Source organism: Bombina bombina, chromosome 2 (genome assembly GCF_027579735.1).
Source record: "Bombina bombina isolate aBomBom1 chromosome 2, aBomBom1.pri, whole genome shotgun sequence".
Classification (NCBI taxonomy): Eukaryota; Metazoa; Chordata; class Amphibia; order Anura; family Bombinatoridae; genus Bombina; species Bombina bombina.
In genome coordinates, this window is record NC_069500.1 from 604793022 (window position 1) to 604814361 (window position 21340).

The 21340-nt window shown below is 39.3% G+C and overlaps 1 protein-coding gene across 3 annotated transcripts in view; it reads right to left on the reverse strand.

Moving 5' to 3' along the window:
- Positions 1–1115: 1115 nt before the first annotated feature.
- Positions 1116–21340, reverse strand: part of PIP5K1B (phosphatidylinositol-4-phosphate 5-kinase type 1 beta) — a 387289-nt gene continuing 367064 nt past the window's right edge. For all 3 annotated transcript variants that reach the window (XM_053702527.1, XM_053702529.1, XM_053702528.1), the window contains exon 15: positions 1116–1802. In XM_053702527.1, coding sequence (XP_053558502.1) covers positions 1800–1802 — 3 coding nt within the window. In that variant the 3' untranslated portion in view covers positions 1116–1799. The remainder of the gene's footprint in view (positions 1803–21340) is intronic.

The window sequence follows — 21340 nt, forward strand, 5'->3', positions numbered from 1 at the left end:
GATGTGGGGTGGTGGTTTAGGGGTTAATAGTGTAGGTTAGTTTGCGATGTGGGTGGGTGGCGGTCCAGGGATTAATAGTGTAGGTTACTTTGTGATGTGGGGGTGGCGGTTTAGGGGTTAATAGTGAAGGTTACGTTTTGATGTGGGGGTGGCAGTTTAGGGGTTAATAGTGTAGGTTACTTTGCAATGTGGGGGAGTGGCGTTTTAGGGGCTATTAGTGTAAGTTACTTTGCAATGTGGGGGGTGGCGGTTTAGAGGCTATTAAAGTGTCTTATGGTGATTCAGGTTAGCACGGGAGTATCAGTGTTAGTTTTTTTCTCCATTTAAGTCATTGGCAGAGTACGTTAATGTGATTGCGATATTCTAAGTTCTGCTCTTTGTACGAGTTGGGTTAGCGCTCATGCAATAACCATTTACTTCAACTTGTAATACGTGTGCTAACGCAAAGAACGAAGTCGAGTAGCGTTAGTGTGAGAGTGAGAGCGGTAATTACAACTCCACTCGTAATCTAGCCTTATATGTATAATATAAATATATAGGCAATGTACTCAACTTGTGTCCACTGTATTTGTCAATTTTTACTCATGCTACTCCTTTGTTCCCAATGGTGGTTATGTCAGTGATTTTCTCTCTAAGTTCAGCATTAAATTAGCTTGGGAACATGCCACTCTGTCACTGCTATTTTTGTAATGGGAAAGTTAAGAGTGCTGAAATGCTGTTTAAATATAGTATTTCGTCTGAGAATCATGAGAATTTTTTACAGGCAGCATCTCACTGAAAATCTGTCTATCTATCTATCTCTATTTGGTCTACAACTTTAAGGTTGATATTTAATTGTAAAAAAAAAAGCTCTTAGCTTTTAGCAAAAATAAATTTAGCAAAATAAAATTCACACAGAATTTTATAAACTAACACATAAAAAATATTGATACTCTTTCAAATGGAATATAGTTTGATCCTCTTTGTTTAAGCAGTATTTGGTCACCTGTATACGGGCCAGACTGTGCCTAAACAGCTCTAGTACTCAGTACTAGAATTACCTAAAAAATTAACCAGGTTCTTTGTACAAAACCATGGAGAAAACTTTCTGTTAAAAACAAACATTAACATGCATATTATGAGAACAAAATATTTAATTTCTTTTATCAATAAAACTATAGTATACAGTTATTTCTTCTAAATAAATTATATAATTTCTCTTTTACAAGCAACAAACTAGATCACAATATATCAAAGACAATGTATGTACACAACATAAGGCATAGTTATAAATAGCACATTTTCTTCATTTTTCTCTAGTAAACATAATGAAAATATCTTGAAAGCTATCTTCCATAAAGTAAATGTCCATTTAGAATGTTAATTGTTGCATGAAATTAATTTACAATCTGACGAGAATGAATTTAGTGATTATTGATTCTGAAGAATAGACGCTGCAATGAGGCTGTTCTTTAGTTTTACAGCAGCTGACAGATCACAGGCATTGCTTGTAGAATTGACAGCACAGACATGCAAATGAAAAAAGGAATCTTTCAGGAGATCCAAGTCCAAGTCGATTTGCAGCAAAGGAATGAGGAGCTATAATGCAATAGTCTTTCACAGTTCCATGAATGGAGTGCAACATACTGTACTTTTCCTGTACAATCTGACAGCTCTTCACCGACACTGAAGTGTAAATCTTCTTTCCATGTCAAGGATAAAGCCTTAGGGAATCATCTCACTTTCAATCACAACTAATGTTGTCTAATGCACTCTGTTCCAAATGGTCAGTCTTTCATTTCACTCGTTTTTTTCTCACTTTACTGAAAAAAAGAGAGAAAAGTCTCATTAAAATGAATCTTATAATACATAGCACTTAAAATAATAGAACAAAGAGTTAGGTTAAATTGGGCAAAATACAATAGGTAAACCTCTTTACAAGGTAAAACTAATAATATATGTATACTGTATTTATGCAACAAGTGCATAGCAATTCAAAACCACTTAGAATATAAAATAAGCAGTAGTTTTTTTTTCTGAGAAACTTTAAAATGTCTTTCCATTTGCTGGCCCCCTGTATCATGTGACAGCAATCAGCCAATCACAGACTTGTATATATAGAAGTCAATTTCACTTATATATCCCTTTGGATGAATAAACTTCATAAAATGTTGTATGGATCAGAAAGAAGCTCTAATTTGAATGAAAAGGCACATGTGTGCATAACACCTTGAGATTGTAATAGAAAATGTTCAATTATGCATGGTAAAAAAGAAGCTGTAATATACTTTAATTATTTTGCCCCATTTCCCAATGTGTTTAACTGTGAAAACAGAGTGTGTTATCCTATTCTGAGAATTGGAAGTGCACACTGCAGAATCCCCAAGCCTAATCCTACCAAATATCTGCCCCTAATTGGCCTCAGTAGAGGTAAGAATATTACAAAACAATAATGACATTTGGAAGAAAACTACAGTGCTTTGTTTTATGTTTGTTTTTCAAAAATAATTAATTGTATTAAAAGTGATTGAGTGTAGAATGTATGTTGTTTACATGAGGCATGTCAAAAAAGCAGTGAGTAACATGAGAAAGAAGGGAGTAATTTGTGTGATATTGAGAAGATGCTGAAATTAGTGGATTACATTTCCCATTGAGGAGTTGTACAAAAACAGGGTCCAAGTACAGTATGATTGTCATCCATAATGAGACGTTACCTAGCATAAATATTTATACGTCATTGCACAATAAACACATAAACGTTTCCCTTATTACTATACTTTTGTGTTAATGGGGCATTTAACACTAAATAAATGTTAAATAAAATGAAGCATTAAAAAAGATTAGTCTGAGAATAACGTAGTTTCATTAGCTGTTTAAATAGTTACAAAATAAGTGTAACGTTATTGGCCCCTATTTATGAAAGGTCTTGCGAACCTGATCCGACAGTGTGGATCAGGTCCGCAAGACCTCGCTGAATGCGGAGAGCAATACGCTCTCCGTATTCAGCATTGCACCAGCAGCTCACAAGAGCTACTGGTGCAACGCCGCCCCCTGCAAAATCGCGGCCAATCGGCCGCCAGCAGGGGGGTGTCAATCAACACGATCGTACTCGATTGGGTTGAATTCCGGTGATGTCTGTCCGCCTGCTCAGAGCAGGCGGACAGGTTATGGAGCAGCGGTCTTTGTGACCGCTGCTTCATAACCGCTGTTCCTGGCGAACCTGCAGGCTCGCCAGAAACACGGGGCATTAAGCTCCATTCGGAGCTTGCTAGATAGGCCCCTTAGTGTCTATAAAACAATGGGAGCTTCCATGTTGTAACTTAGGTTACCTTCTCTGCTGTGGCCAATTAGGGACAGTTATAAATAGGTCACTAGAGTGTGCAGCCAATGGTTGTGTGGAATATAACAGCCTTCGCACTTTCATTTCTAACAGGAACCGAAAACCTCACAATTTCAGAATGGAATTACAGGAAAAGGGGACAAAAAAATAATAATAATGAAAGTATATTGCAGATTTTTATTTTGTTTTATTTTATTTATATAAGATTTATCATTTTGCACAACTGTTGCACAACACTGATACACACAAATAAGCACTTGCAAAATAAGGACAAACTGGGAAAACTAGGGAGGCTATAGTTAAAGTGATAGTAAACGCTAGGATTTACCATTGGAACAAATAAAGGCGACTTTCATTCATGAAGTATAACATACTCCATGATGAAAGCTCCTTTATTTGTTTGCAGCGTTCGCCTCAGTGAGCTGCTAAGGCAGCCTACGGCAGAACGATATTTGGCTGAAATATGACGTTTCCACCTCTTAGCCAATAGCCGTGCAGGGGGAAAAAAAGTAGCATCTTTATTTTATTAAAATCACTGCATGAAGAAGTTACAAGGGGTTAAAGTGTGCGGATGTGGGATGTTAGAAAAAAAAACCGGCACTGAATAGCGGTCTATGGGGACTGTTTTTAAACTGCAAATATATAATTATATGCTTATATACATATATATTTTACATTTGCTGCCTATACCTATAATAGCAGCGCACATTTGCTTGTACTGCTATTACAACTGAAGTGCAAATATTGCAATTTTCTGCTCCACTCATAATCTGGTCCTTACTGTTTAAGAAGACTCTTATTTCCATGTCCCAAAATACACAATCTCTTAGTCCATCACAATGCTAACCAAAAATGCAATTTTATATTTTGCAGTAAACAAAATATAATTGTATTTTTATTAGACTTTCTGTCAATCTTGCATGTGCACGGTATATAAGCACCAATGCTCTGAGATTGGCACTTAGGGTGCATAAAAGATGGTAAAAACATAAAATAAAAGCAAAAACATAAAATAAAATATTTGTACTGTTTTTTCAATGCAAGCTTTATTAAAATAGCATTTACACAGTACACTTGTTTTTACATAATTTGTGGGTTTAAGGGTTAAAAAGTAATTGGTGACTGCTTTGAGTTGCCTTTCACTGATACTGTCAGCAGAGGGCACTCTGGTGCTTTAAAAAAGGCTAAGGGTAAAGGTTGAACAATGTGCACACGCATCATAGCCGCTATGGAATTTTGTGCTAAATGTAAAATTAACTTCTACTGAGTTATTAAGTTGTGCTTTTCCAGTGTGCACTAATTTATAAAACTCCCACAAACGCTGACACACAAATAAATAAATAAACAAACAATATTTGCAGATGAGATGCCACTGACTTTATAAGTGGATGTGTTGACATTGTCTTTATTAACAATTAATTCCCATCTCTATAATTTGCTTTTTTTCTTGAATGGGGAGGAGTTCAGCATCACTTGGATTTATGTGATTTAACCCCCTGGTTGCCAAAGAAGGTTGCATCACACTGAGGATTAATCATTTGTCTAGTTAAAAACTTTTCTGCACACTGTAAAGGGAGTCCAACAGCTCTGTTTCTGTATTCACTTTTAGTAAATTAATGTATTATTAGAATTGTATTTTTCACCTTCAAATATAAATGACCTTGTGTTGTGTTTAATATATTTTGACTTGTGAATTCACCGGGGCATGACAGCCTATATTATTTGACTAAGGTTTTTTTTACTTCTCTTTATTTGTTATTCAAACCTGACTTCATGCTAGTGAAAATAAGGAAGGAACTCAACAGCCAACACCCATAATATCCTGGAATACACGTTGACAGGGTGCAGAGCAAGGGCTTAGCTGATTAACAGTAGGGCGTTGGTTAATAATATCTGTAGCCGCATCCCATTGTGTTATCTCATAACTCCAACTGAAACATTTCAGGCTTAGAACAGGCGGAAAAAGCAGACAAAGGGGACACATGATCGTAAGTGTAATGTTAAACACACATCATAGCCCTGGTACTTGAATGGCTGAACAAATGTGGATACATTTTCACAGTTTTTATTGGAATCGCAGTTACTACAAATACTGTAAAAATGTGAAGAACACTGGATCAGTCATTTTTGTTTTATTAAGTTATCAAAACTAACAAGTTTCCCTCTATAGCACTACAGGACTTTTAAAAGCAACAGCCAAAACTACTGAAGCAATATTGCTGACATATGCTATACAGCAGTGTATTCCTAGCCTTTTCTGATTATAATCTGTTCAGTAGGTCCATATATATAAATGTATAGTAGCAAAGAAATACAAAAGGTTCTTCATTCCTGTATGTGCAGAAGGGTTTCTAAATCAAATCTTTATACATTTTAATTAATATTCACCGAGATTACAAGTTGTGCGCTAAACCGGGTACCTAAATAATAGCAAAAAAAAAGGTCAGTATTGCACTCTCCATAGCACTGCTATTACAAGTTACAAAAAAACCTTCTTTTTTTGTGCGATATGGTGCGATAAGCTCCATACCGCACAAAACCCAAGGCCTGACTTGACGTGCTGGTGCACGTTTTCCCCCGTAGATATCAATGAAGAGAAAGTGTTAGAAAAAAACTAAAACCTGCGATCGCGGAATGGCGATCGCTATAATGCAACCCCATTGATGTCTATGCGGAAAAGAAAGTTATGTAAAAAAAAAACGCCCTTACATAAACCCCTAATCCACCGCCCCCGACATCGCTGGCACTAAATAAAACTATTAACCCCTAAAATTCCGCCTCTGCATCGCTAACACCTAAATAAACATATTAACTCCTAAACCGCCTGCCCCCCACATCGCTACTACTATATTAACCTATTAACCCCTAAACCGCCGGCCCCCCACATCGCTAATACTATAATAAACCTATTAACCCCTAAACCACCAACCCCCACATCGCTAATACTAAACTAAAACTATTAACCCCTAAACCGCCAGCCCCCACATCGCAACACACTAAATTAAACTATTAACCTCTAAACCTAACACCCCCAACTTTAAATTAAACTTACAATATAACTACCTTTAAATAAAAAAAAACTTACCTGTGAAATAAAAAAAAAACTAAGATTAAACTATAAATTAACCTAATATAACTATAAAACAATAAAATAAAAAAATAAAAACCTAAGTTACAAAATTAAAAAATCCTAATACTACAAAAAAAAATACAAAGACCTAACATTTCAAAAAAACAAACACAATCACCTAGATTTAGAGTTCTGTGTTAGCCGTCAAAAGCAACGTTAAGGGGTCCGCTGGTATTTAGAGTCAGGCAGGAAAGGGTCTAACGCTCACTTCCTCACCGCAACTCTATGCTACCGCAGATCCCCTTACGCCAATTGCGTAGCCTATCTTTTCAATGGGATCTGCCTAACGCCGGTATTTGGAGTCTTGGGAGAAGTGAGCGGTAGACCCTCTGAAAAAAGAAAAAACAGAGGCGCCGACATAGCCTAGTAATGCAAAGATAAGTGGCTCCAATAAACACAAGTCCAGATGTATACTCACAAGAGCAGCGCACCCTGTGGTGCTATTGATGCAGGCCGGAGCCACGCAGTGGTCCAGCTCACTGTGGGATTGAAGTGGATACCCAGAAGATGTCCCTGAGGGGATTGATAGTAGATATCCTATGTGGACACAAAGTATATGCACATAGCCCAGTATTGTTAAGACAGAGAGACAAGTAAGTAAAGAATAAACTTACAAGATCCAATGCACCTCCAGGTGCATTAACAGCAGGCTGGGACCTAACAGTCGCCCAGGAGACTGGAAAACTCTCAGCAGGTCCTGGTCTTCCTCAGGTGTCTAATAGCAGCACAGCCCAATTATGTACTCACAAAAAAAATACACCAAAGGGCAAGCAAGTGTATTAAAATGTATAAAACTTTAATAAAAAGCAACGCGTTTCTCAGCTGACTAAGAGCTGTTTCCTCAGGCTAAAAAATAATTTAAAAATTTTTTAGCCTGAGGAAACAGCTCTTAGTCAGCTGAGAAACTCGTCGCTTTTTATTAAAGTTTTATACATTTTAATACACTTGCATGCCCTTTGGTGTATTTTTTGTGAGTACATATTCCAATCAGCCAATCGTATTGAACTCGCATTCTATTGGCCGATCGGAACAGCCAATAGAATGCGAGTTCAATACAATTGGCTGATTGGAACAGCCAATCGGATTGAACTTCAATCTGATTGGCTGATTGCATCAGCCAATCAGATTTTTTCTACCTTAATTCCGATTGGCTGATAGAATTCTATCAGCCAATCGGAATTGAAGGGATGCCATCTTGGATGACATAATTTAAAGGAACCTTCATTCGTCTGGAAGTCGTTGGTTGAAGAGGATGGCTCCGCGTCGGCTCCTTTGAAGATGGCTCTGCTCCGCTCCGGATGGATGAAGATTGAAGACGCCGCCTGGATGAACACTTCTACCGGATGGAGGACCTCTTCTTGCCCCCCTTGGATGAAGACTTCTACCGGATGAAGGACCTCCTCTGCGCACCTTGGATGAAGAATTCGGCTCGGCTGGGTGAAGACGACTCAAGGTAGGATGATCTTCAGGGGGTTAGCGATAGGTTTTTTTAAGGGGGGTTTGGGTGGGTTAGAGTAGGGGTATGTGGGTGGTGGGTTGTAATGTTGGGGGGGTATTGTATTTTTATTTTCAGGTAAAAGAGCTGATTACTTTGGGGCAATGCCCTGCAAAAAGCCCTTTTAAGGGCTGGTAATAGAGCTGATTACTTTGGTAGTTTAGAATAGGGTAGGGCATTTTTTTATTTTGGGGGGATTTTTTATTTTATTAGGGGGCTTAGATTAGGTGTAATTAGTTTAAACTTCTTGTAATTCTTTTTTATTTTTTGTAATTTAGTGTTTGTTTGTTTTTTTGTATTATAGAATAGTTTATTTTATTGTATTTTAATTTATTTACGGCTAGATTTAGAGTTTTGCGGCCAAAGGGGTGCGTTAGCTATGCGTGTTTTTTCTCCCCGCACCTTTTAAATAACGCTGGTATTGAGAGTTCTCTGAAGGGCTGCATTAGGCTCCTAAAAGGGAGTGTACAGGCATATTTACCCGCCACTTCAACTCTCAATACCAGCGTTGCTTACGGTAGCGGCTAGCTGGAAAAACGTGCTTGTGCACAATATCCCCATAGGAAACAATGGGGCAGTTTGGGCTGAAAAAACCAGCCAATCGGAACAGCCAATAGAATGTGAGCTCAATCTGATTGGCTGATTGGATCAGCCAATCCGATTGAACTTGAATCTGATTGGCTGATTCAATCAGCCAATCAGATTTTTCCTACCTTAATTCCGATTGGCTGATAGAATCCTATCAGCCAATCGGAATTTGAGGGATGCCATCTTGGATGACGTCACTTAAAGGAACCTTCATTCTTCGTCTAGTCATCGGGAGAAGAGGATGTTCCGCGCCGGGGGTCTTGAAGATGGAGCCGCTCCTCGTCGGATGGATGAAGATAGAAGATGCCGCTTGGATGAAGATGTTTGCCGGTCCGGATGTCCTCTTCTGCCCGGATAGGATGAAGACTTCTGCCGCTCCGGATGTCTTCTTTTGGTCCATCGCTGCTCGGCTGAGTGAAGACGACTCAAGGTAGGGAGATCTTCAGGGGGGTAGTGTTAGGTTTATTTAAGGGGGGTTTGGGTTAGAGTAGTGGTATGTGGGTGGTGGGTTGTAATGTTGGGGGGTGGTATTGTGTTTTTTTAAAAGGCAAAAGAGCTGATTTCTTTGGGGCATGCCCGCAAAAAGCCCTTTTAAGGGCTGGTAAGGTAATAGAGCTGTTAACTATTTTAATTTAGATTAGGGTAGGGAATTTTTTTATTTTGGGGGGTTTTGTTATTTTATTAGGGGGCTTAGAGTAAGTGTAATTAGCTTAAAATTCTTGTAATCTTTTTTTATTTTTTGTAATTTAGTGTTTGTTTTTTTTGTAATTTAGATTAGTTTATTTAATTGTAGGTAATTGTAGGTAATTTATTTAATTAATTTATTGATAGTGTAGTGTTAGGTTTAATTGTAATTTAGGTTAGGATTTATTTTACAGGTAATTTTGTAATTATTTTAACTAGGTAGTTATTAAATAGTAAATAACTATTTAATAGCTATTGTACCTAGTTAAAATAAATACAAAGTTGCCTGTAAAATAAATATAAATCCTAAAATAGCTACAATATAATTATTCGTTATATTGTAGCTATATTAGGGTTTATTTTACAGGTAGGTATTTAGTTTTAAATAGGAAGACTTTAGTTAATAATATTTAATTTATTTTGTTAGATAAAAAACATAATTTATGCTTACCTGATAAATTCCTTTCTTCTGTAGTGTGATAAGTCCACGGGTCATCATTACTTCTGGGATATTACTCCTCCCCAACAGGAAGTGCAAGAGGATTCACCCAGCAGAGCTGCATATAGCTCCTCCCCTCTACGTCACTCCCAGTCATTCGACCAAGGACCAACGAGAAAGGAAAAGCCAAGGGTGAAGTGGTGACTGGAGTATAAATTAAAAAATATTTACCTGCCTTAAAAACAGGGCAGGCCGTGGACTGATCACACTACAGAAGAAAGGAATTTATCAGGTAAGCATAAATTATGTTTTCTTCTGTTAAGTGTGATCAGTCCACGGGTCATCATTACTTCTGGGATACCAATACCAAAGCAAAAGTACACGGATGACGGGAGGGATAGGCAGGCTCTTTATACAGAAGGAACCACTGCCTGAAGAACCTTTCTCCCAAAAATAGCCTCCGATGAAGCAAAAGTGTCAAATTTGGAAAATTTGGAAAAAGTATGAAGCGAAGACCAAGTTGCAGCCTTGCAAATCTGCTCAACAGAGGCCTCATTCTTGAAGGCCCAAGTGGAAGCCACAGCTCTAGTAGAATGAGCTGTAATTCTTTCAGGAGGCTGCTGTCCAGCAGTCTCATAAGCTAAACGAATTATGCTACGAAGCCAAAAAGAAAGAGAGGTAGCAGAAGCTTTTTGACCTCTCCTCTGCCCAGAGTAAACGACAAACAGAGAAGACGTTTGTCGAAATTCCTTAGTTGCCTGTAAGTAAAATTTTAGAGCACGGACTACATCCAGGTTGTGCAGTAGACGTTCCTTCTTCGAAGAAGGATTTGGGCACAAAGAAGGAACAACAATCTCTTGATTGATATTCCTGTTAGTAACTACCTTAGGTAAGAACCCAGGTTTAGTACGCAGAACTACCTTATCCGAATGAAAAATCAAATAAGGAGAATCACAATGTAAGGCTGATAATTCAGAGACTCTTCGAGCCGAGGAAATAGCCATTAAAAATAGAACTTTCCAAGATAACAACTTTATATCAATGGAATGAAGGGGTTCAAACGGAACGCCCTGTAAAACATTAAGAACAAGGTTTAAACTCCATGGTGGAGCAACAGTTTTAAACACAGGCTTAATCCTGGCCAAAGCCTGACAAAAAGCCTGGACGTCAGGAACTTCTGACAGACGTTTGTGTAACAGAATGGACAGAGCTGAGATCTGTCCCTTTAATGAACTAGCAGATAAACCCTTTTCTAAACCTTCTTGTAGAAAAGACAATATCCTAGGAATCCTAACCTTACTCCAAGAGTAACCTTTGGATTCACACCAATATAGGTATTTACGCCATATCTTATGGTAAATCTTTCTGGTAACAGGCTTCCTAGCCTGTATTAAGGTATCAATAACTGACTCAGAAAACCCACGTCTTGATAAAATCAAGCGTTCAATTTCCAAGCAGTCAGCTTCAGAGAAGTTAGATTTTGATGTTTGAAGGGACCCTGTATCAGAAGGTCCTGTTTCAGAGGTAGAGACCAAGGTGGACAGGATGACATGTCCACCAGGTCTGCATACCAAGTCCTGCGTGGCCACGCAGGTGCTATTAGAATCACTGATGCTCTCGCTTGCTTGATTCTGGCAATCAATCGAGGAAGCATCGGGAAGGGTGGAAACACGTAAGCCATCCTGAAGTCCCAAGGTGCTGTCAGGGCATCTATCAGGACTGCTCCTGGATCCCTGGATCTGGACCCGTAACGAGGAAGCTTGGCGTTCTGTCGAGACGCCATGAGATCTATCTCTGGTTTGCCCCAACGTCGAAGTATTTGGGCAAAGACCTCCGGATGGAGTTCCCACTCCCCCGGATGAAAAGTCTGACGACTTAAGAAATCCGCCTCCCAGTTCTCCACTCCCGGGATGTGGATTGCTGACAGGTGGCAAGAGTGAGACTCTGCCCAGCGAATTATCTTTGATACTTCCATCATAGCTAGGGAGCTTCTTGTCCCTCCCTGATGGTTGATGTAAGCTACAGTCGTGATGTTGTCCGACTGGAACCTGATGAACCCCCGAGTTGTCAACTGGGGCCAAGCCAGGAGGGCATTGAGAACTGCTCTCAATTCCAGAATGTTTATTGGCAGGAGACTCTCCTCCTGACTCCATTGTCCCTGAGCCTTCAGAGAATTCCAGACGGCACCCCAACCTAGAAGGCTGGCGTCTGTTGTTACAATTGTCCAGTCTGGTCTGCTGAATGACATCCCCCTGGACAGATGTGGCCGAGAAAGCCACCATAGAAGAGAATTTCTGGTCTCTTGATCCAGATTCAGAGAAGGGGATAAGTCTGAGTAATCCCCATTCCACTGACTTAGCATGCACAGTTGCAGTGGTCTGAGGTGTAAGCGTGCAAAGGGTACTATGTCCATTGCCGCTACCATTAAGCCGATTACTTCCATGCATTGAGCCACTGACGGGTGTTGAATGGAATGAAGGGTGCGGCAAGCACTTTGAAGTCTTGTTAGCCTGTCCTCTGTCAGGTAAATCTTCATTTCTACAGAATCTATAAGAGTCCCCAGGAAGGGAACTCTTGTGAGTGGAACGAGTGAACTTTTCTTTTCGTTCACCTTCCATCCATGTGACCTTAGAAATGCCAGTACTAACTCTGTATGAGACTTGGCAGTTTGAAAGCTTGAAGCTTGTATCAGAATGTCGTCTAGGTATGGAGCTACCGAGATTCCCCGCGGTCTTAGTACCGCCAGAAGAGCACCCAGAACCTTTGTGAAGATTCTTGGAGCTGTAGCCAATCCGAATGGAAGAGCCACAAACTGGTAATGCCTGTCTAGGAAGGCAAACCTTAGGTACCGGTAATGATCTTTGTGAATCGGTATGTGAAGGTAAGCATCTTTTAAATCTACAGTGGTCATGTACTGACCCTCTTGGATCATAGGTAAAATTGTCCGAATAGTCTCCATCTTGAACGATGGAACTCTTAGGAATTTGTTTAGGATCTTTAAGTCCAGGATTGGTCTGAAAGTTCCCTCTTTTTTGGGAACCACAAACAGATTTGAGTAAAACCCCTGTCCCTGTTCCGAACGTGGAACTGGATGGATTACTCCCATTAACAAGAACTCTTGTACGCAGCGTAGAAACGCCTCTTTCTTTGTCTGGATTGTTGACAACCTTGACAGATGAAATCTCTCTCTTGGAGGAGAGTATTTGAAGTCCAGAAGGTATCCCTGAGATATTATCTCTAGCGCCCAGGGATCCTGGACATCTCTTGCCCAAGCCTGGGTGAAGAGAGAAAGTCTGCCCCCCACTAGATCCGATCCCGGATCGGGGGCCCTCAATTCATGCTGTTTTAGGGGCAGCAGCAGGTTTCCTGGTCTGCTTGCCCTTGTTCCAGGACTGGTTAGGTTTCCAGCCTTGTCTGTAGCGAGCAACAGCTCCTTCCTGTTTTGGTGCAGAGGAAGTTGATGCTGCTCCTGCTCTGAAATTACAAAAGGAACGAAAATTAGACTGTCTAGCCTTAGCTTTGGCTTTGTCCTGAGGCAGGGCATGGCCTTTACCTCCTGTAATGTCAGCGATAATCTCTTTCAACCCGGGCCCGAATAAGGTCTGCCCTTTGAAAGGTATATTAAGCAATTTAGACTTAGAAGTAACATCAGCTGACCAGGATTTTAGCCACAGCGCCCTGCGTGCCTGAATGGCGAATCCTGAATTTTTCGCCGTAAGTTTAGTAAGATGTACTACGGCCTCCGAAATGAATGAATTAGCTAGTTTAAGGACTCTAAGCCTGTCCGTAATGTCGTCCAGAGTAGCTGAACTAATGTTCTCTTCCAGAGACTCAATCCAGAATGCCGCTGCAGCCGTGATCGGCGCAATGCATGCAAGGGGTTGCAATATAAAACCTTGTTGAACAAACATTTTCTTAAGGTAACCGGGATAGTGGTACGCTTAGCTAAAGTAGAAACTGCTCCCTCCACCTTAGGGACCGTTTGCCATAAGTCCCGTGTGGTGGCGTCTATTGGAAACATTTTTCTAAATATCGGAGGGGGTGAGAACGGCACACCGGGTCTATCCCACTCCTTAGTAACAATTTCAATAAGTCTCTTAGGTATAGGAAAAACCTCAGTACTCGCCGGTACCGCAAAATATTTATCCAACCTACACATTTTCTCTGGTATTGCAACTGTGTTACAATCATTCAGAGCCGCTAACACCTCCCCTAGTAATACACGGAGGTTTTCCAGTTTAAATTTAAAATTTGAAATATCTGAATCCAGTCTGTTTGGATCAGAACCGTCACCCACAGAATGAAGCTCTCCGTCCTCATGTTCTGCCACCTGTGACGCAGTGTCTGACATGGCCCTAATATTATCAGCGCACTCTGTTCTCACCCCAGAGTGATCACGCTTACCTCTTAGTTCTGGTAATTTAGCCAAAACTTCAGTCATAACAGTAGCCATATCCTGTAATGTGATTTGTAATGGCCGCCCAGATGTACTCGGCGCTACAATATCACGCACCTCCCGAGCGGGAGATGCAGGTACTGACACGTGAGGCGAGTTAGTCGGCCTAACTCTCCCCTCGTTGTTTGGTGAAATTTGTTCAATTTGTACAGATTGACTTTTATTTAAAGTAGCATCAATACAGTTAGTACATAAATTTCTATTGGGCTCCACTTTGGCATTGCAACAAATGACACAGGTATCATCCTCTGAATCAGACATGTTTAACACACTAGCAAATAAACTTGCAACTTGGAATACAATTCAATTTAGAATAATATTAAAAACGTACTGTGCTTTTAAGAAGCACAGAAGATCTATGACAGTTGAAAATTAATAAATTGAAACAGTTATAGCCTCAATCCTTGTAAACAACACAACTTTAGCAAAGGTTTAATCCCATTAGCAAAGATAACAAATTCTGAAAGCAGGAAACAAATTACAGAATAAACGTTTTTTATCTCAGTCAACTATAATTCTCACAGCTCTGCTGAGAGAAATTACCTCCCTCAAAATAAGTTTTGAAGACCCCTGAGCTCTGTAGAGATGAACCGGATCATGCAGGAAATACAATGAGCTGCTGACTGAAATATCTGATGCGTAGCAAAAGCGCCAAAAAACGGCCCCTCCCCCTCACACACAGCAGTGAGAGAGAACAGAAACTGTCAGAAAAAAGATTAAGCAACTGCCAAGTGGAAAAATAGTGCCCAAACATTTATTCACTCAGTACCTCAGCAAATGAAAACGATTTTACATTCCAGCAAAAACGTTAAACATAATTTCTAGTTATTAAACAGCTTTATGTACTTCTTACAGTGTAATTCTAGTGAAGTACCATTCCCCAGAATACTGAAGTGTAAAGTATACATACATGACATTATATCGGTATGGCAGGATTTTCTCATCAATTCCATTGTCAGAAAATAAAAGCTGCTACATACCTCTATGCAGATTCATCTGCCCGCTGTCCCCTGATCTGAAGTTTACCTCTCCTCAGATGGCCGAGAAACAGCAATATGATCTTAACTACTCCGGCTAAAATCATAGCAAAAACTCTGGTAGATTCTTCTTCAAACTCTGCCAGAGAGATAATAACACACTCCGGTGCTATTTTAAAATAACAAACTTTTGATTGAAGATATAAAACTAAGTATAATCACCATAGTCCTCTCACACATCCTATCTAGTCGTTGGGTGCAAGAGAATGACTGGGAGTGACGTAGAGGGGAGGAGCTATATGCAGCTCTGCTGGGTGAATCCTCTTGCACTTCCTGTTGGGGAGGAGTAATATCCCAGAAGTAATGATGACCCGTGGACTGATCACACTTAACAGAAGAAATTATATTTAATTTAGGGGGGTCCGGTCGGCAGATTAGGGCTTAATACTTGAAGTTAGGTGTCGCCGATGTTAGGGAGGGCAGATTAGGGGTTAATACTATTTATTATAGGGTTTTTGAGGCGGGAGGGAGGCGGTTTAGGGGTTAATACATTTATTATAGTGGCGGCAAGGTCCAGTCGGAAGATTAGGGGTTAATAAGTGTAGGTAAGGTAGCGGCGACGTTGGGGGGGGGGCAGATTAGGGGTTAATAAATATTATGTAGGTGTCGGCGATGTTAGGGGCAGCAGATTAGGGGTACATAGGGATAATGTAGGTGGCAGCGGTGGGCAGATTAGGGGTTAAAAATGTTTATTAGAGTGGCGGCGATGTGGGGGGACCTCGGTTTAGGGGTACATAGGTAGTTTATGGGTGTTAGTGTACTTTAGAGCACAGTAGTTAAGAGCTTTATGAACCGGCGTTAGCCCAGAAAGCTCTTAACTCCTGACTTTTTTCTGCGGTTGGAGTCTTGTCGGTAGAGGGCCTACCGCTCACTTCAGCCAAGACTCTAAATACCGGCTTTAGGAAGATCCCATTGAAAAGATAGGATACGCAATTGGCATAAGGGTATCTGCGGTATGGAAAAGTCGCAGCTGGAAAGTGAGCGTTAGACCCTTTCCTGGCTGACTCTAAATACCAGCGGGCGGTAAAAATTAGCATTAGGACCCCTTAACGCAGAACTCTAAATCTAGGCGTTAATTAATTTAATGATAGTGTAGTGTCAGGTGTATTTGTAACTTAGGTTAGGATTTATTTTACAGGTAATTTTTTAATTATTTTAACTAGGTAGCTATTAAATAGTTATTAACTATTTAATAGCTATTGTACCTAGTTAAAATAAATACAAAGTTGCCTGTAAAATAAATATAAATCCTAAAATAGCTACAATGTAACTATTAGTTATATTGTAGCTATATTAGGGTTTATTTGATAGGTAAGTATTTAGTTTTAAATAGGATTAATTTAGTTAATTTTAGGAATATTATTTTGTTTCATTTAAATTATATTTATGTTAGGGGGGTGTTAGGGTTAGATTTAGGTTTAGGGGTTAATAACTTTATTATAGTAGCGGCGACGGTGCAGGCAGGAGATTAGGGGTTAATAATTGTAGGTAGGTGGCGGCAATGTTAGGGAGGGCAGATTAGGGGTTATTAAAATTTATTATAGTGTTTGCGAGGCGGGAGTGCGGCGGTTTAGGGGTTAATACATTTATTATAGTGGCGGTGAGGTCCGGTCGGCAGATTAGGGGTTAATAAGTGTAGGTAAGGTAGCGGCGACGTTGGGGGGGGGGCAGATTAGGGGGTAATAAATATAATATAGGGGTCGGCGGTGTTAGGGGCAGCAGATTAGGGGTTCATAGGGATAATGTAGGTTGCAGCGGTGTCCGGAGCGGCAGATTAGGGGTTAATAGTATAATGCAGGTGTCAGCGATAGCGGGGGCGGCAGATTAGGGGATAATAAGTGTAAGGTTAGGGGTGTTTAGACTCGGGGTTCATGTTAGGGTGTTAGGTGCAGACTTAGAGAGTGTTTCCCCATAGGAATCAATGGGGCTGCGTTAGGAGCTGCTTTTTTGCAGGTGTTAGGTTTTTTTCAGCCCAAACTGCCCCATTGTTTCCTATAGGGATATCGTGCACGAGCACGTTTTTTCAGCTCACCGCTACCGTAAGCAACGCTGGTATTGAGGGTTGATGTGGAGCTAAATTAGGCTCAACGCACCCTTTTCTGAGCCTAATGCAGCCCCTCAGACAACTCTCAATACTAGCTTTTTTTAAAGGGTGCGCTTGGAAAAAAAAGCAGCGTTAGCTACGCGGGTCTTTACTGACAAAACTCTAAATCTATCCGTAAGATTGTTTTTATAGGGCTATTAGATTAGGTTTAATTTTTATTATTCTGGATAATTTAGTTTATTATTTTTTGTAATCTTAGTGTTTTTTTATTGTTCGTAATTTTAGTGGGGTTTTTTTTGGTAATGTTAGTTTTTTTTTATTTTTTTCGTAGTGTAAGCTTTTTTAATTTTGTAATATAGTTTTTTTATTTTTAGTTTATTTTCTTTTCTTAAAATAGTTATGTTAGGTTTATTTATAGTTTAATCTTAGTTTTTTTTATTTCACAGGTAAGTTTTTATTTATTTTAAGATAGTTATATTGTAAATTTATTTTAAAGTATAGGGGATAGCTAGGTTTAGGGGTTAATAGTTTAATTTAGTGTGTTGCAATGTTGGGGGCCCCGGCAGTTTAGGGGGTTAATTGTTTTATTATAGTAGTAGTGATGTGGGGGGCCGGCGGTTTAGGGGTTAATAGTTTTATTATAGTAGTAGCGATGTGGGGGAGCCAGCTGTTTAGGGGTTAATAGGTTTATTATAGTAGTAGCGATGTGGGGGCAGCAGTTTAGGGGTTAATAGGTTTATTATAGAAGTAGCAATGTGGGGGGCCTGCGGTTTAGAGGTTAATAGGTTTATTGTAGTAGTAGCGATGCATGGGATGGCGGTTTAGGGGTTAATAGGTAGTTTATGGGTGTTAGTGTACTTTGTACTCTTTTGTTATGAGTTTTGTGGAAAAAATTTGTTTTGCAAAATCCATAACTACTAACTACTGGTCTTTGATCGCGGAATGCATCGTGGCGGTATAAGCTATAATGCTAGCATAATAGCTGAACCCCACAACCTGTAATACGGTGCAATGAAAATTCCACACTCAAAAGCCATTTTTTAAGTGCTGAATGGAGAGTTGCGTAAAGGCTAAAACGCTAGCGGTATAGCTGTACCGCCGCGACTTGTAATACGGTAGACCTGCATATTCTGCGCACAAAGGCCAATTTTTCAGCAGTATAGCCGTACCACGACACTTGCAATCTTGCTGATTATTTTAAAACTCTAAAAATGTTATAGCAATCTAGTAGTGGGGCGGCATGTGATTGTAACTAGGGAAAGGCATAGGTATAGGTGCCAAATGACTAGTACAATTATAACATCCCTTTAAGAATACCTACAGCTTCAGCATTTTCTGTCATACGTAATGTACAGTATGTTTGGAACGTAAGGCAGTAGCTTTAGGGGGCCCCTACAGTGGGGTATACAATTGCAAATGTCTATGATTTCTGACTCCCCGACCCCTTTTAATATCACAAAGGTTTCTATACACCTTTATGATTGCTGTAAAGATTACTTGCTTGGAAATATTACAAATTTAACAAAATTATTTAAATGAAACAGCAGAATAAACTGTTTTATATGCTTTAACTTTTATACAGTGCAAAAAGTGCCCAGCAGTGTGTAGTATTTTGATTTGTATCTGTCCAGGTACATTTGTAAGTGACATTTTTTTGTTAATTTGTCCAGTATAACATTCCATGTCATATAAACATTAAATTATGCAATTTGTTGGGGGCGGCAAAATGTATATCTTGCACAGGCCTGGGGGGCGACAAACACTATTATATGTAAAATTAATCATAGAGAAGATGACGTCTACGATACAGGTACATAATCATTAAATAAGCAGTGATTATACTTTTAAGCATTTTAGGTAATAACGTAAATATGCAGGACTTATGTAACACATCTCACTGTGTTATATGCTCCATGGTTATTCAGACAAAGATGATTTTTAGACTTTGGACAAATATGTTCTCAGAAGTCCTCTGTTTAAGTCCATGTGTGATATCTAATGTATCTTTCACATACACACACACATATTATACAAAAAGTATCTGTATTTCCAACAATAATAATAAGTGCTTTTTACAGTTGTTCTTATTATGTGTTTCTGATGGGGGGCCTGATCATCTAAAGCTCTCCACTCAGATGAGATTATCTAAAATGATCCCCCAGCACTGCGAGATCCCTCACAAGATACTAAAAAGGCAGAATTTGCTACACCACTCCAACAGGCATTCCTTGTATTTCTGGATGTGAAGGAGAGACAAGCCTAGTGCAATACATCACTGCATGACATGAGAGTTCTGCTGCATTTACACTTTGTGCTTTGTATTTTATATTACTTTAGAATTAAGGTGATTGATTTAAGTTATATTACCTTCAACCTTTGCACTTTCTATTTTGTATTTAAATGTATTTAGATTCTGTATACAGCAGTGTATTAAGGATTGTGATTTTACAAATGCTCATTATGCTTTGTCAGTTTTTGTGGGGGTTGTTTGTATTTTTTTATTGCAATGTAAAAGAGCTGATTTCTTTGGGGCAATGCCTTGCAAAAGGCCCTTTTAAGGGCCATTGGCAGTTTAGTGTAGGCTAGGGTTTTTTTTTATTTTGGGGGGACTTTTTTATTTTGATAGGGCTATTAGATTAGGAGTAATTTGTTTTTATTTTTGATAATTTCGTTTTTTAATTTTTGTAATTTAGTGTTTATTTTTTTTTTGTAAGTTAATAAATTGTATTTTATTAATTTAATTTACTTTATTTTATTGTAATGTTAGGTTTTAGTGTAAGGCAGGTTAGGTTTTATTTTACAGGTAACTGTATTTATTTCAAATAGGTAGCTAGTAAATAGTTAATATCTATTTAATAACTAGTCTACCTAGTTAAAATAAATACAAACTTACCTGTGAAATAAAAATAAAACCTAAGATAGCTACAATGTAACTAGCTTCGTTTTTTTTTTACAGGTAAATTTTTATTTAGTTTTAAATAGGAATTATTTAGTTAATAATTGTAAGGTTTATTTAGATTTATTTTAATTATATTTAAGTTAGGGGGTGTTAGGGTTAGGCTTAGGGTTACGTTAGGGTTAGGTTTAGGGGTTAATAACTTTAGTATAGTGGCGGCGACATTGGGGCAGTATATTAGGGGTTAATAAGTGTAGGTAGGTGGCGGCGATGTTAGGGACGGACGATTAGGGGTTAATAACTGTAATGTAGGTGGTGGCGATGTTAGGGGCAGCAGATTAGGGGTTAATAACTGCAATGTAGGTGGCGGCGATGTTAGGGGCAGCAGATTAGGGGTGTTTAGACGTGGGGTTTATGTTAGGGTGTTAGGTTTAAACGTTACTTTTTATTTTCCCCATAAACATCAATGGGGCTGCGTTATGGAGCTTTTCATTCCATGATTGCAGATGTTAGACTTTTTTTTGTCGGCTCTCCCCATTGATGTCTATGGGGAAATCGTGCACGAGCATGTCAAAGCAGCGCTTGATTTTGGTGCGGTATGGAGCTCAACACAACGATATCGACCGCACAAGTCTGATTTTTTAAAACCTGTAATAGCAGCGCTATAGGGAGCTGAAATAACGCAGAAAATGTTTCAGTCGTTAATTTCCCTATAGCGCTCAAAACTCGTAATCTTGCTGAATGTAGTTTGTAAAGGATACACATAAATATACAAAGTATAATCCTTATTTGTTAAAGTAACACAAACTTTCAAAGCTTAATCGGGATTGTAACATCACTGCAATATACAGAATTTAAAATACAAAATAGAAAGTGCAAATCTTAAATGTAATCAAACTTAAAGGTCCCAATCTGAAGTATAAAGTAATATAAAATACAATGCACAAAGCGGCCTATTTATCAAATGTCTGTCGGACCTGATCCGACAGTGCGGATCAGGTCCGACAGACATTGCTGAATGCGAAGAGCAATACGCTCTCCATATTCAGCATTGCACCAACAGCTCTTGTGAACTGATGATGCAACGCCGCCCCCCTGCAGACTCGCGGCCAATCAGCCGCCAGCAGGGGGTGTCAATCAACCCAATAGTACTCAATCGTGTTGAATTCCGGCGATTCCTGAAGGCCTCATCAGAGCAGGCAGACAGGATTATGGAGCAGCAGTCTTTAGACCGCTGCTTCATAACTGGTGT